At 33.4% G+C, this 14,468-nt stretch overlaps 1 protein-coding gene and 1 long non-coding RNA gene across 3 annotated transcripts in view; both read right to left on the bottom strand.

Moving 5' to 3' along the window:
- The window catches only part of LOC123880646 (peptide transporter family 1), a 29,757-nt gene extending 20,104 nt beyond the window's left edge, over positions 1-9,653 (bottom strand). Inside the window, exon 1 of one of the 2 annotated variants that reach the window (XM_045928875.1) lies at positions 9,433-9,653. In XM_045928875.1, the coding sequence (XP_045784831.1) occupies positions 9,433-9,489 (57 nt within the window). In that variant the 5' untranslated portion in view covers positions 9,490-9,653. Of the gene's footprint in view, positions 1-7,904; positions 8,083-9,432 lie in introns of those variants that run through there. The other variant, XM_045928876.1, reaches the window with a different exon arrangement.
- A 484-nt stretch (positions 9,654-10,137) lies between these two features.
- LOC123880680 lies at positions 10,138-10,768 on the bottom strand. The gene is made up of 2 exons (XR_006799314.1): positions 10,720-10,768; positions 10,138-10,513 (listed from the first exon to the last, which is right to left on the bottom strand). It is a non-coding gene; the product is annotated as an uncharacterized LOC123880680 (long non-coding RNA).
- Between the last annotated feature and the right edge of the window lie 3,700 nt (positions 10,769-14,468).

The following is a 14,468-nucleotide window of genomic DNA, read 5'->3' as shown; positions in this document are numbered from 1 at the left end:
TTGCAGGGCTGCTCTTTTTAAATTCGTCCATCTTGGTTTTTTTTTTGTATTTTTTTGCTATAGCGGCAATTGAAGTTTACACTCTGCGATGTTTTAAGTTCGTGTTTCATGAAAAAGCTACTTTTGACAATCTGGCCCGGTATTAAAGAATTCGGACTTCGTCTGTGGTGGCGTTTGCTGGCGCGCGTGTTATGACTTTTTGAAGTGTTTTTTTGTTAGAAGTGGCCGGTTTTTGTGTTCTGCTGGTGTTTATTGCTGGTGGAACTGACTGGAAAGCGCTATAAAGGGGTGTCGCGTGTTTATCGGCGGGCGCCAGCACAGACGAAGTCCATAAAATACATATAGTTTCCCTAAATTGTAAATAACTGCAAACTTGACATTGGCTAATCAGTGTAAAGCCAGACGAGAGAAAAAAAAAGAATTCATTATTTGCAAATCTAGTAGGTACCTACACATGGTACCTGCCTAATTATTATTTAGGATTCTCATATTAGTGTTTCACTGACGGGACAAGTAAGCTTAAAATACCTTCCATTGCGTATGCACGGCTATCTCTGCTCAGAGGAAAAACGTTCTGATTACGTTAGTTAGGTAGGTCCAGCTATTTAACCAAGCAGTTTTTCATTGTCTCGACTCTCGACCGAGTACGAATAGGTATGTCAAGGCGAACTGTTGGACGAAATGAGTCTCAGTGAAGGTGATGATCGGCGATTGCATTTTATTTACTATGCAGAACAAGATATCATGCTAAGTAGTAAGGATTGGCTATTTTCATGCATAGATAAAATTCAAAATTAACTTAGGAATATTAATATAATTTACTAATTAATAAAATACTACCTAGCCTGTATGTACTTGTATTAATTACCTATATATTTATTCCATTATATTTACAACAAAAAATGCATTATAAATATTCAATCACAGGGGGTGGTATCCAAGGCGCTATGAAATATAATATTGCGTATATTGTAGGTACCTACCTATCCTGTGCTTTGGTGGCAAGGGTCAGACTTTGGGCTAAATGAGAGCAAATGCTTGGCATCAGCATCTCTACATGCCGCCGTCTGTTCATCTGTAAGCTTTTATCATTTAAACTACGTGACGGATTTTAATGCGGTTTTCATCAATAGATAGTGATTTAATGGACAAAAGAAGCTCAAAATAGACTCATTTGGGAAAACACGGAGGGAGTCTACGCGCTGATCACAAAGGGGACCAAAGTAAAGAAGAATTTACCTGAGATTATGTTTTGCAAATAAGTAGGCAAGTACAAATAACCTATAAATACCTATTTGTAAACCTTGGCCAACATATTTATTTATACTAGGTATAGGTGATATAGGTATATACTTAATTTCCATAACGAAGTACAGAAATATACTTAATTACTAATTATATCTGTTATTTATGATATAATGTCCTATACTTAGATAACAATCATTAGGTATTTAATAGATTCATTGTTTTCAACATTGGTATCCATGTACCTAACTTAAATTCCACTAATATATGATGGGTTCTGATTAAAATAACTTAACGAATTAGGTGTATTAAGCATGTAAGTAGGTTGTGTGGTTCTAGGTAACATAATAATATTAACCTCCGACCCAAAAAGAGGGGTGTTATAAGTTTGACGTGTGTATCTGTGTATCAGTCTGTGGCATCGTAGCTCCTAAACGAATGGACCGATTTTAATTTTGTTTTTTTTTTTGTTTGAAAGGTGGCTTGATCGAGAGTGTTCTTAGCTATAATAGAAGAAAATCCTTTCAACCGTTTGAAAGTTATCAGCTCTTTTCTAGTTTTCTTATAAAGGTTTTTGTGTTGGGAGTTTTTTAAATTTTAAGTTACATTAGTTAGGTTGTCATCGATGTATGTTTTTAGGTCGACTAAATTAAGATTGCACTCTATAATGAGCGTAAGATGGTTCGACCTATACTAGATATCATGACCTTAGATGCTAATTTTGATAACAGTCCGCCGGGCATGCCAAAACGGCATAATCAAAATATTTTCTTATCTTTGTGTTTCCGGAATAAAACGTGTCCTCTTAAGCCTTGTGCCCATTAAGTTTAAGTAAGAGTTGAGGCATACGGAGTATATATAATTATAACCAAAATTTTACAAATACCTGAGTTCAACTAAGTACTACCTACTGGGAGAAAAAGTTTAACTAGTTTAACGCCTGAACTATTCAGTTGAACTATAGGAACGAGCGAATTTTTTTTTGCCACAAATTGCCAAAACTAAACGTCAAATAAATACTGCTCAGGTACGGACGAGCGGCAGTTTGTTGACTGCTGCCACACTGCTGCCATCTGGAGGATGATACTGCAATTAGCGCAGTTAAAATGCCATAAGCCTACGTTGTCGTATTAGTTTACAAATTGCGAAAAACCAAATCAAATTTGAATTTCGTGGGCAGACCCGTCGCATCACCTTAATACATAACAAAATTCATACATTTTTGCAAGTCGTGGGTAGAAGAACTGAAACTAATAATAATCTAATAATATTAGACCTTAATCCCTTTCTAGGTAAGTACGTAATACTTGACATATGATAAGCCACTCGATTGTTGTTATCAAAAAAATAAGTGATAAAGTTACAAGACGTTTGTTACGAAACGCATATTGTATTGATATAAGAGTAGATTTAGATTAGCCCTCCTTATCACGAAATCTGCAAGCAATAGGTATAACGATAAGTAGTCTTAAAATGTTGTCTAAATAAATATTATCTTAACATCTTTACTAATAAAACTTGTGTGTAAAAATATCGAATCTACGAGTAGCTACCATAGATATCCTTACTAGTAGGTACCTATTATAAATGCGAAAGTAAACTCTGTCTATCTGTGTGTTACGCAATCACGCCTAAAGTACTGAACTGATAGAGCCTGAGAAATTGCATAAGCTACTTTTTAATGCAAAAAAGGGCTGTAAGCGGTTGAAATAGGGGATGAAATTTTGTATGGAAATCACTCATTTTCAAAGCTAGGAGCTTGAAACCTATTTTTTAGGCTTTTGATTAGATGGAAATAAATACGACATTCAAAGTTTGTAAACATTTAACCTTAAAGGGGGTAAAAATAGGGGATAAAAGTTTTTGAGTGATGACGTCGGAAGAAACTAACGGCCCAGAAAATAAAAATATACTAAGAAGAATAAGCGTTTTGCACTACTATACTTTGTACTTTAAATAGCTTATTTTAATGTATGTATGTGATTTATTTGCAAAATAATTAGCCTAAAAATTAAAAATGCTGCCGAAAGTCACTACTCCACGCGGACAAATTCGCGGGCACAGCTAGTAATATTATATATCTGCCATTATATTACTATTGAGCTGTTTTGATTTATTACCCGAATACAGACGGTTATGCATTTCAATGTGTTTGTGTGTTTGTCGTTTTATCGGTTCTGTCCTACTTCTGTCTAAATCGCCAAACTTATTGGGGATTATACTTTATCGATACGATGTATCGACATATTTTTTTACATTTAATTTCTACCCTTACGCAGGGGGTATACGGGTAAATGCGAATTTCGCTTACACCCACTCGTAGATTTTTTTGCAAAATGGTAGTAGTTTTTAAGAGTACCTACCCTTTTCCTTCTTGTCCATACTATGTATTAACCAGAGTGGGAATTATTTGAATAGATTGTTATATATATAATTATTAAAATAAAAATTTATTCGCAATATTCGTGAATAACGAATAAATATTTATTCGTTGTTCGTCATTCTAATATATTTTGCTCAACTGCTATTAACCTACCGTAGTAGTAGGGCCCTATTTACCTACTGCAGATATGTTTACCTATAAGAATATACATTTCACGAAAAGCTCGGGTCTTTTTGAATAAATGAATACTTAATTCGATATTACCTACATTTATTACTAGGTAACTACTAGATATTTTAGCAACTAAGTAAGTAGGTACCTACTCGTGGATGCCTGGATTTATTTAAGGAAAATAACAGGATATTGTTTGAAGATTACTTGTTCTACCACAAAAACTCGTAAAAAGAACTTGATTCTGCGTAAAATACCGTTACGGTTGAAAGTCGTTTGCGGCTGCCCGTAAGATTATTATTTTGAAGGTAAGTATACATAATTTAGTCTATACGACGTAGGTAGTTGAATGTAAGGTACATTGCAGCCGTGCAGATGCTGAGCACAGGCTAAATACTGCGGCCTAATTTTAAGTCCTACTTGAATCGTAGACGCTGTGAAGCTGTATAGTGGTCGTCACGACGTCCACAGCTGGACATAATTCTCTCGTAAGGATTTTTACAGCGATCTTGTCAGCCAGGATGCAGAGACTTCTTGCGAATCGCTCGATGTCGTCTGTCTACCTAGTCCTCGTGGGGAGTTTGTCAACACTATGCTTTCTGGCGCGACTTCGTTATTCGTTGGGACCCCAAGTTCTTCGAACTCTCATGTGTCCCTCTTATTGATACTTTATCACGTTTGGAAAGAGCAACTGTTGAGTTTCTTGCCGGTTTTTCTGAGTACAATCCTTTCCGAATCAGTGGTAGATCATGACGTAGCACATCACCGCATTTACACTCAAGGCTAAACATACATTCTACATTATTGTTATATTTATAACTATGTATTATTAATATGCATTATTGCTATTTTTTGTTTACACTTAGCAAACACAAGTTGTGTTTTATAAGTACGAAACTTGTTAAATATTCTTAGTGAGTACTATTTTTACAAAAGCGAAATTAAACCATGTCTGAAACAAAGACAATGCAAGTTTGAGATTTGGCGTGTATTAAATATTTTCGACAATTTTTTGTTTTTTAACTTTTAGTTAGTGTAAACTAGGGGTAAGTGATAAAGGTCTCACATAAAAATAAAAAATTTGTTTTTTTTTTTGGAAACCTACCATGAGTTATGGCTCTATAAATGGGGTAGCGATCCTTTAAGATATCATTTTTGACTAAAGTATGCTAATGTACTAATACTGCATCATCATTGGCATTATCGATGAAATCGAATCACCTTTTACAAGTATGTACTTATTTGTAGCCTTTCACCTAATATTTTTTTATCTATTGGCTTATATTATCTGGATTTTTTGCTGGTGGCAGGTAACATCTGATAGCTGTGACAAAGATATCAGATGTAATGATAAGTTAATATGGTAACATGTCCGGCATAAAGCTTTGTCGTCAAGCCATCTTGTGATTTTCAATCATCATTCATTCAATTTATAAGCAGAACGAGAAAAGGAGTAGATGCACAGATTTATATTCATATCAATAGCTCCTCTCGTCTAAAGGCAAAAGAGAAAAAATATAATTTTAGATAGGTACATAGATAGGTACACATGAGGATGTGAGGCTATCAAAGTTCGACATAAGTATTTTTAAAAGAAGATCTGTATTAGTACCTAAGTTGTTAGTCCTCGGAGAGACCACTGTTAACCTCAGCCGTTACGTTTGGAGCGTAGGTAGGTACCTATTACGTTAAGTTACATCAACTAGGTATGCTATTAGGTATAACCTTGTCCACGCTTTTTTATGTAAAATAACGCCCACAATTTTGTATCATGCAAACGGGACGATAATAAATGAATAAATCAATAACTTAAAATTTAAAAACCCCCGAAACAAAAATCTCTATAAGAAAACTAGAAAAGAGCTGATAACTTTCAAACGGCTGAACCGATTTTCTTCGATTATAGCTAAGAACACTCTCTATCAAGCCTAGTTTCAAACAAAAAAAAACTATATTAAAATCGGTCCATTCGTTTAGGAGCTACGGTGCCACAGACAGATACACAGATACACACGTCAAACTTATAACACCCCTCTTTTTGGGTCGGGGGGTAATGAAATTTAAACAATGTAGGTACGTTACATAGCTACACAACACATCTACTTACTGCTGTCTGCTGTGAATACTTAAAACTATTGTATTTGGGTCATATTGTTAGTTAGCCATCTACTATCATTACCCATCAGTGAGAACGTATTTTATACGCCATCATGTCTTTTGAGTAACAATATAGTGTAGTATAACATTGACAAGAACCTTATGTTTTTACAAACATCTTTCTGCATGAAAAAAACATTTTTTGGATAACCTGTTTACAATCAAGACAAGTAACTTTTTATGTTATGTGCTAAGTGTACCTACCTATAAAGTTACCGAAAATATAGTATATCTAAGAATCGTATACAATTCCTAGTAAATTCTAAGTAATTTATCAAAAATGTATCGTTATATATTTTAAGTAATTTATCAAAGGTTATTAATTATGTTTGTATTAAATGTTGAATGAAATGTACGTATTTCCTAGGCATTGCGCATACAATTTCCTAGAACCATTTAGGAGCTATGCAGTTCCTAAATGGTTCTAGGAAATGTATAAAATTAACACTATACGCGCGAAAAATAAAACGCAGTTATACTCTGAATCACGATGATTGTACGTATAATAACGAGAATGATCATGATAATGATAATGATGATGTAATTGATTAAGAGGGCTCTCTCCGTCACTCGTTTCATACAATCGTAGTTCCGATTTCATTTGAATATTAAGCAACCAAAGTCCATGAAATTTTGCAGACATATTCTAGAAACTAATATTTATGTCTGTGGTTTTCCAGATATCTGTTCAAATATTCGGTTTCAAAGTTACGCGGTCTTAAAATTTTTCATACAAATCTTTGAGCCCCTGTAATTTTAAAACTACATATTTTTAGAAAAATCTAAAACACCACAGACACAGATATTAGTTTCTAGAATATGTCTGCAAAATTTCATGGACTTTGGTTGCTTAATATTCAAATGAAATTGGAACTACGATTGTATGAAACGAGTGACGGAGAGAGCCCTGTTAAAGATCAAGTTTTTAAATAAGTTATGCCAGAAGACTCGCTTTGTCGTCCATTCATTCAGCTTCACTTATTCGACCTTAGTAATTTTACTACACATGTCACTTCACACCTTCGTTCCACTAAGTCCCATCTCTTCACTTTATTTAGGACCTTCTTTGCAACTTTTGGCTTCGCATTTTAGAAAATGAAGAAGGAAGACGAGTGGGGTGATGAAACGTTTTGGGCCACATCCGACCAGCGATATAATATAAACGTTTACATATGACTTAATCTTATGTATTACTAGATGACAGACAGACAGACAAAAACTTTCGCACTAGTAGGCATACGAATTACTATTTTTATTACTGGAGCACTTTTGCCTGGAGATTCTTCATCCCGACTTTAACATGCTGTTCGACAATAATACTATAGAAGTCCTAGAAAAAATTAGGTATAGTAAAATTTTATTTACACTTAGGTACAATTAGTGCTGATTTAAGGCCTCATAACATACATTTCCTAGGAATTCTATACAATGACGGATTACATCGTTTTTCGATATCATACCTACATAACTACATAGTAATGACTTCAAAATTCGTACAAGGACACAGAAATGCCTTCGCCCGAGCTTGACACGCAGCACGCAGTCAACTTTTTATTCAGCATTTTCATGAAATATTTAGTTACTTAATTCTTAAATGATCAAAGACAAATAAATTAAATGAGATTACTTTAACGTTAAACGCAAAGCGTGATTCGAGGCCAAAAATGCATCTTAATTTACTAAGTAGGTCTTGAGACACGTGCTCAACAAAAGATTAGCCTATAGAAGTGATTTTTAAGAAACAAAATACACATAGGTACGCTGAGAGTAAAATTATTATCATAGCCCTACCTTGAAGCTGAAATAATTTAACGAGTCCTAAATTATTTACTAAAAAAAACATGTGAAAAAGGCAAAAGAAAACAACGAGACGCAAATATTAGAAAGGAAAATAATCGCAACACTTGTAAGACATTTCTGGTATGCAATTTAATATAATGATACTGACCCCCGATTCTTTAGCAGCCATTGTGTTCTGTATTAAAATTCAAGTATTCATGCACTAATATTATTTTAATGGACTTTTCAAAAAGGCGCGAAACATAATATAGACGTTAATGCGTTGCGCTTGCGTCGAGACGAGCGCACAAATAGCGACCACCACCACAACTAAGAATTGTCAGGTTACCTTAATTATTATCGTGTGTCTCAACTCTCAATTTTATAGTTCTTTCTTGGTTCGAGTTAAAGTGGGTTATTTTATCACGAACAATCAACGTAAGATACAGATTACAGATCCTTTTAATGAAATTCATGCAGCATCTCACATCTGTATACCACATCTTGGGTAATACGATGCATTTCAGATGAAAGTTACTTTTTAAATAAAACATCGAAAGAGGTGTTTAAGCCGCACTCATGCGCATCATCAACATATGAGGGGATATCCGCATTCAGAACCGCAACTGTCTTACGTAATTAAATATTATGATCCACTGCAATTGTTTCTTAGAATACCTATTTATCAAGGTTATAGCTAAATACCTATACAATGGTTTCTTCGCACTTTTAGATGTAGGTACCTACCCGGCAGGTATGTATGTCATAAGTAGGTACCTTACTTTTATCACACAAATATTATAAAGGCGAAAGTTTGTATGTATGTATGTATGTGTGTGTCTTAGTTTGTTATTCTTTCAGTAAAAAGTACTGGACGGATTGGGCTGAAATTTAGAATGTAAATAGATTATACCCTGGATTAACAACACACAGGTTACTTTTTATCCCGGAAAATCAAAGAGTTCCCACGGAAATTTAAAAAACCTATATCCTCTCAAACGAAGTCGCGGGTATCAGCTAGTAAAGCCATAAATATCGCGAAGCTATAATAAAATCTGAACTAAAAAATAAAAATAACTAGGTTTCTGCTTTTACAATCGCAAAGCCAAAAAGTAGGTAAACAGTTTGGGGTTCGTAGATTCTACCTAGGTACATGCTTACCTTCATAATAAAATCTCAAGCAGAAAGGCAGGTACTTATACCTATCTAGCTACTAAAGTGTTCTCGGTAGATCTAGATGGATAATTTGCACAAATTGTAACTAAATATTGTGTAATTTGACAACTTTAAACTAAAGAGTTTAATTTAATTTATGAAGTTCTAAAAATTATACACATTTATGCAATATGCAACTCATTATGCAACCCCGCAAATACAGTAACTAAATACGCAGTTATCTATAAAACCTAACAGAAGTAAATTATGGTAGTCCCCCTCTTATTATGTGTTCATTTTAATTTATTATATTATCATTTACTTAATTGCGTGGGTTGTATAATAAATAAATAAAAAATCCTAAAAAGAGTTTTCATTCTAAGATGCTTCTTAATGTTTTATCACAGAATACATAATAGTAGGTAAACCCAATAGGTTATTGTACAATGGTTTTTTAATTGAAATGAGTAAGTATTATGTTCTTTGAATATAAACAGTTGATCATTAACTAGATTAAATGTGTTAACTCCCGGTTAACTCACCCTTTTCTTCGGCTTCCTAGTCAGGAGTTTACAGTTTTGCAAATCCTCACACTCCATGAAATTGTTTAACAATTAATTTAAAACGAACATCTATAAAATATGGTAATGAAGTAAAGCACTGTCAGTTTAGATAAAAGAGATAATGCAACGGTAAGTAGATGATATGTATAATATAGTCATTTGTGTACACAACTTGATTCGTCGAGCTATTTCGTACCATAGACACTATAAATTAGAATACGTCTTAGCGCATTTATCAGTTTACTTACCTGTACACGTGCAAATCAGATTTGCAATAAACGATTAGGTACCTATGCCATTACTGTGAGAATCAAAAGTATGTATGTAGTAGGTATTCAGATAACGTTGCAAAGCGAGAGATTTAAGTAAGTAATTACTTTTCTCCCTTAATTTTTCATTGTTTTTAATGGTTAGGTACTTGCCCAGTTTTTCAGATATTCTGCAGGTTAACAATTTTATAGATATTTTGAAAAAATAACGGTTTTGTCAGAACAGAATTTGAGTTAGTTTTGGAGTTCCAGGTAACAGGAAATCTAATATTCCTTCTGATTTCTTACTATTCCGTCTAATCCATTTGATGATAAACCTATTAAATGATCACCTATTCAAAATAAGAAAAATAAAATTACAAGGATGCGATGTTTTTGAGGAATATAAAATGACGATTTACTAAAACATAGTCCGTCCGTTCAGTATCGTTTATTTTATATGTACAATCAGAAACACATACCAACAGCAGAATTTATCAATGAGTACAATCAAAGACTTTATTTATATCTCTGAGTACAATAAAGAATAATCTGGGTAGATAACTTCCATACTATGCTTAGAGGCAATTAAAAATAACTACCGGTAAAACCTTCAGTGGTTGTGATTGAGGCCTTAGTTTTATAACAGCATAGCCATAATACTGAAGTTTGATAGGATGTCACAGCCGTTTTTAGTTTTTTTTTGACAAAACTTTATTACGTTGAGAATAATTGAAATTATTTTCTTCAATTTTGAGTTGTTCTAAATCTGTAACTTCAATAGTTAAATACTCCATTAAATATTGGTAGGCCTGTAATATGAAGATATAAAAATTTGAAGACATTTTATGACAGGAAATTAATTTTATTGATGATCCCAAAACATTTTCAAAAGTTCTTGCCCACACTGTGCCGAGAAAATTAACAAGAGGTCTTTTCTTCTTCTGAAATGAGTTTTCTAAAATAATATGCATAATTGTAGTAGCGGCGAAGCTTTCAAAAGTTTGTGGTTACGTACAATAGTAGCAGCAAGCCCGCCGTGGCGCAGCTGGTATTAGTTTCGTTGGATACGTCTGAGTGAACACAGTTTTCTTTATGAAAGGATTAACAGGTTCTGGAGTCGCGCGATGCTTTACTTCCATATTAATTCTTGCAAACTTATCACCTTTTTCTTCTTCTTTTCGGATCAGGATGTAATAAGGCCGGAATTCATTCGAATACATTGTACTAAGATATTTTTATTTAATTCTTTAAAATTTTTTACTTATTTTTTTTTCTAAAGTGGACAAGTTATAATACGTCCATGGGACAAGTTTTCAATATTGACGTATTGATGACATAAGTTCTTTTTTTAATAGGAAAAAATGAGGAAAAATGTTGTTTCTAGGATTTAGTTAAATCTTCTTCGTTCCGCCTTCTTCTATATTATGTTCGTCGAGTGCCAATCCGTGTATTCACCATAGGTATCCACCCACTTCTTCCACAAGCGTGTGCAGAGGGAATAAGCATTTACCGCACGTACACCCACTGCGTTAGGTTTGATGAAAAAAAAAATTTAGTTTCATTTCTAAGTATGGGAAACCCCCAAAACTTATTGTTTTATTTTTTCTATTTTTGTATGAAAATCTTAAGAATACATCTACTTTCCCAGTTTCAACAGTATATAGTTGTTATAGTTTCGGAAAAAAGTGGCTGTGACATACGGATGCACAGACAGACAGACATGACGAATCCATAAAGGTTCCAATTTTTGTCATTTGGCTACGGAACCCTAAAAAGTTTTGTCATAAAACTATAAGTAGCTCTATATTTAATAGTATAAAAAGAACTTAGCTTTGCCTGTTTATCCTTATTGCTTTCATCCGATTGCGATGAATACCTTTAATTAACAGTTGTTATCGAAACTTACGGGAAGGTTTCTGAGATAGTACCACCATCCAAGTACTCGGTACGTCGCGTCGTACGTTCATACTAAATACCATTGCAAGTTGCAATGCACGCCAATCATCGGGTAAACTTAGTGTTTTGTAGATTCGGGGTAGTTCAGAGGATATTGTTTATTTTGCTAATTTGGAATCGAAATAAAACTGTTACAATTATTTATTATCAATTTTTTTTAATTCTACAACGATTGCAAATCCGTTTTAAAAATTGTTTAGGCGTAGTATGAAAAATTTGTTTCAATCGATTCAAAAGTGACTTTTGCAGCTCTTTGTCCTTCATTAAAGGACTGTCCTTTAATTGTTCAAATACAGCTTGAACTTGTGGAGCCAGAGTTCCATTGAACCTTGTTAATTTCAAATTCCTCTTATCATAACCCATCATTTTATTTTGAAAATCCTTGCAGTGCGCCTGTCAGACGATATAAAGCCTTTTGTAAAATCAAGAAATTTACTACAACCATCGATTATTTTTGAGTTTAATATTATTTTATAAAATCTAGGTAGGTAAGTATTTATATTCTAGTAAGGAGATGTGCTGTTTATCATACGGATTATAAATTTTCTACCTATAGGATATTTAAAATATTTTCCCTCTAAATCTTCGCGCTTATTATGCGGCTTGCATACCGAACACTGAAAAACAATAAAATAAAGAAGGTATTTCACAACTTGTAGAAATTGTTCGCTAAATGAAAGAGGATGTTAGTGGCAATGACGGCGAAGATGAAACTAGGCGGCTTTATCAGTCGGAAAATTACGAAATCTTTAGGAGCCATGTACATTAGAATTAGCTGGTTCCCGCGACTTCTTGCGCGTAGATAAGGGTGCCGTTTGAATTCTTGAAATTATTTTGTTCCTGCGCATCTGGGTTGTGCCTACAGATACAAAGAAAACCTATATGCTCAAGTTTCTAAGGTTCTAGATCCACCGATTTAGACTGTGCGTTACATGTCAGTCAGTGACATAAATATATCATTACAGGTTGGTAGGTAATAGTACTTTTCAGGGTTCCGTAGGTATCCGAAGATTGCCAACGGGACCTTAACCCCCGCTGTCTTTCCACCCCTCCGTCTGTCAGTGGGCTGTACATACTTATGTCGTGAACCATAATAGGTAGAGAGTTGAAATTTACACATAATGTATAGGTATTGTGCTACTATAACTTCAAATAAAAAAAAAAATAAAAAAAAATAAAAAAATTAAAAGTGTTATTATTGTACGATGGTACGGAACATTTTGACTGCGAGTCACACTTGACCGATTTTTTAAGGTATTGATAAATTCTTCTTATTGTTACCTAATTGAAGGCGGATTGGTACTAGCTGCCAAAACTAACTTGTTCCCGTTTCTATGTATTTGTACGGAAAAAGAGGAAATCGTTGCGTTAAAATTCACCATGTCAAGATTCGAATAGATACTTAACGTATACGTATACTTATACGATCTATATGATTTATAAGTGTGAATATAAGTATATTTATGTATTTCATATTCTTGGTACTAGCTGCCAAAACTAACTTGTTCCCGTTTCTATGTATTTGTACGGAAAAAGAGGGAATCGTTGCGTTAAAATTCACCATGTCAAGATTCGAATAGATACTTAACGTATACGTATACCTATACGGTCTATATGATTTATAAGTGTGAATATAAGTATATTTATATATTTCATTTTCTGAACCTATTTCTATTGGCACTAGGTGTTAGATTGTAAATACTCGAAAGCAGCGCGGTGCTTAAAATTTTCAACTGATTTATTGAAGAGCTCTCTGAATTGTGCGAGTCTTTCCTGAATCCGAAGACAAGAGAGTTTCCAGCATGATTCCTACAAACAATAACGTACCTAATTTACCAACTTTACGTAATGAAAATTAGCTGGCTTACATATAGTAAGTTCTCAATAACCAAAGCTTTTAAAAAATAAAATAAAAATCCTTAAACCAACCGTATTTAACTTAATGTGCTTAACTTAATTTTGCAGATTTCATCTAAAAATATAGGCACATGGTTACAATATTCAAACTTACAGCATTAGTGAAGCAAATAAGGATTAAAAATATCCCAAAATAGTAGAGACCAAATAGGTTCATATTAACAGAGTGGCTTTGAAGGAATAGTTTTTTATACAATTCGTGATAAATTTTTATGAGTGGGTCGTAATAAAATTCAGAAATAAAATAAATAAATAAAATTGAGTACTTTAATAACATATTTATAATTTATACTGTAAAAAATAGGTATTCGGTTAACGTGCCTATATAATTTATTTTTTGAAGAATCAATGAATATTATGTAGACATACAAAAACGCAACATCTTAGCACAAATACAAAAACGTAATATTTTGATAGAGGAGGCACTTACCCAGATACATGTTATAACAATGAAGAAATTACGAAAATCAATAGATACGCAATCATGAATAAAATTTTTGAGAAATATATACATAATGAAGTTAATTACCGACAATTCCACATTTTATGATCATCATCAACAACCGATGGTTGTCCACTGTTGGACATAGATCTTTTGCAGGGACCGTCTTGCACCATCTGAATCTAAATTATATCATGCTTTAGGCAATCTAATTAAATAATTTATTAGTACAAATATGAGATAGAAGTCAAATATTTTAACATACGCAGGAGCTTCTTTATGCCAAGGTTATTGCAGAAATTGGTAATTGTAGAACTCAATCGTCTAATTAGGATCAAAAGCGTTTGACAAGCAAAGTGCTTAAAATGGCCTACCTGAACAATTTTCTTTTATTATCGTGACATAAGGAAAGAAATTAATAAGCAATATCAATTGCCTATAATAGGATA

This window comes from Maniola jurtina, chromosome Z, assembly GCF_905333055.1.
Source record: "Maniola jurtina chromosome Z, ilManJurt1.1, whole genome shotgun sequence".
Taxonomy (NCBI): Eukaryota; Metazoa; Arthropoda; class Insecta; order Lepidoptera; family Nymphalidae; genus Maniola; species Maniola jurtina.
Note: the sequence above shows the minus strand (reverse complement) of the source record. Positions and strands in the feature narration are given on the sequence as shown.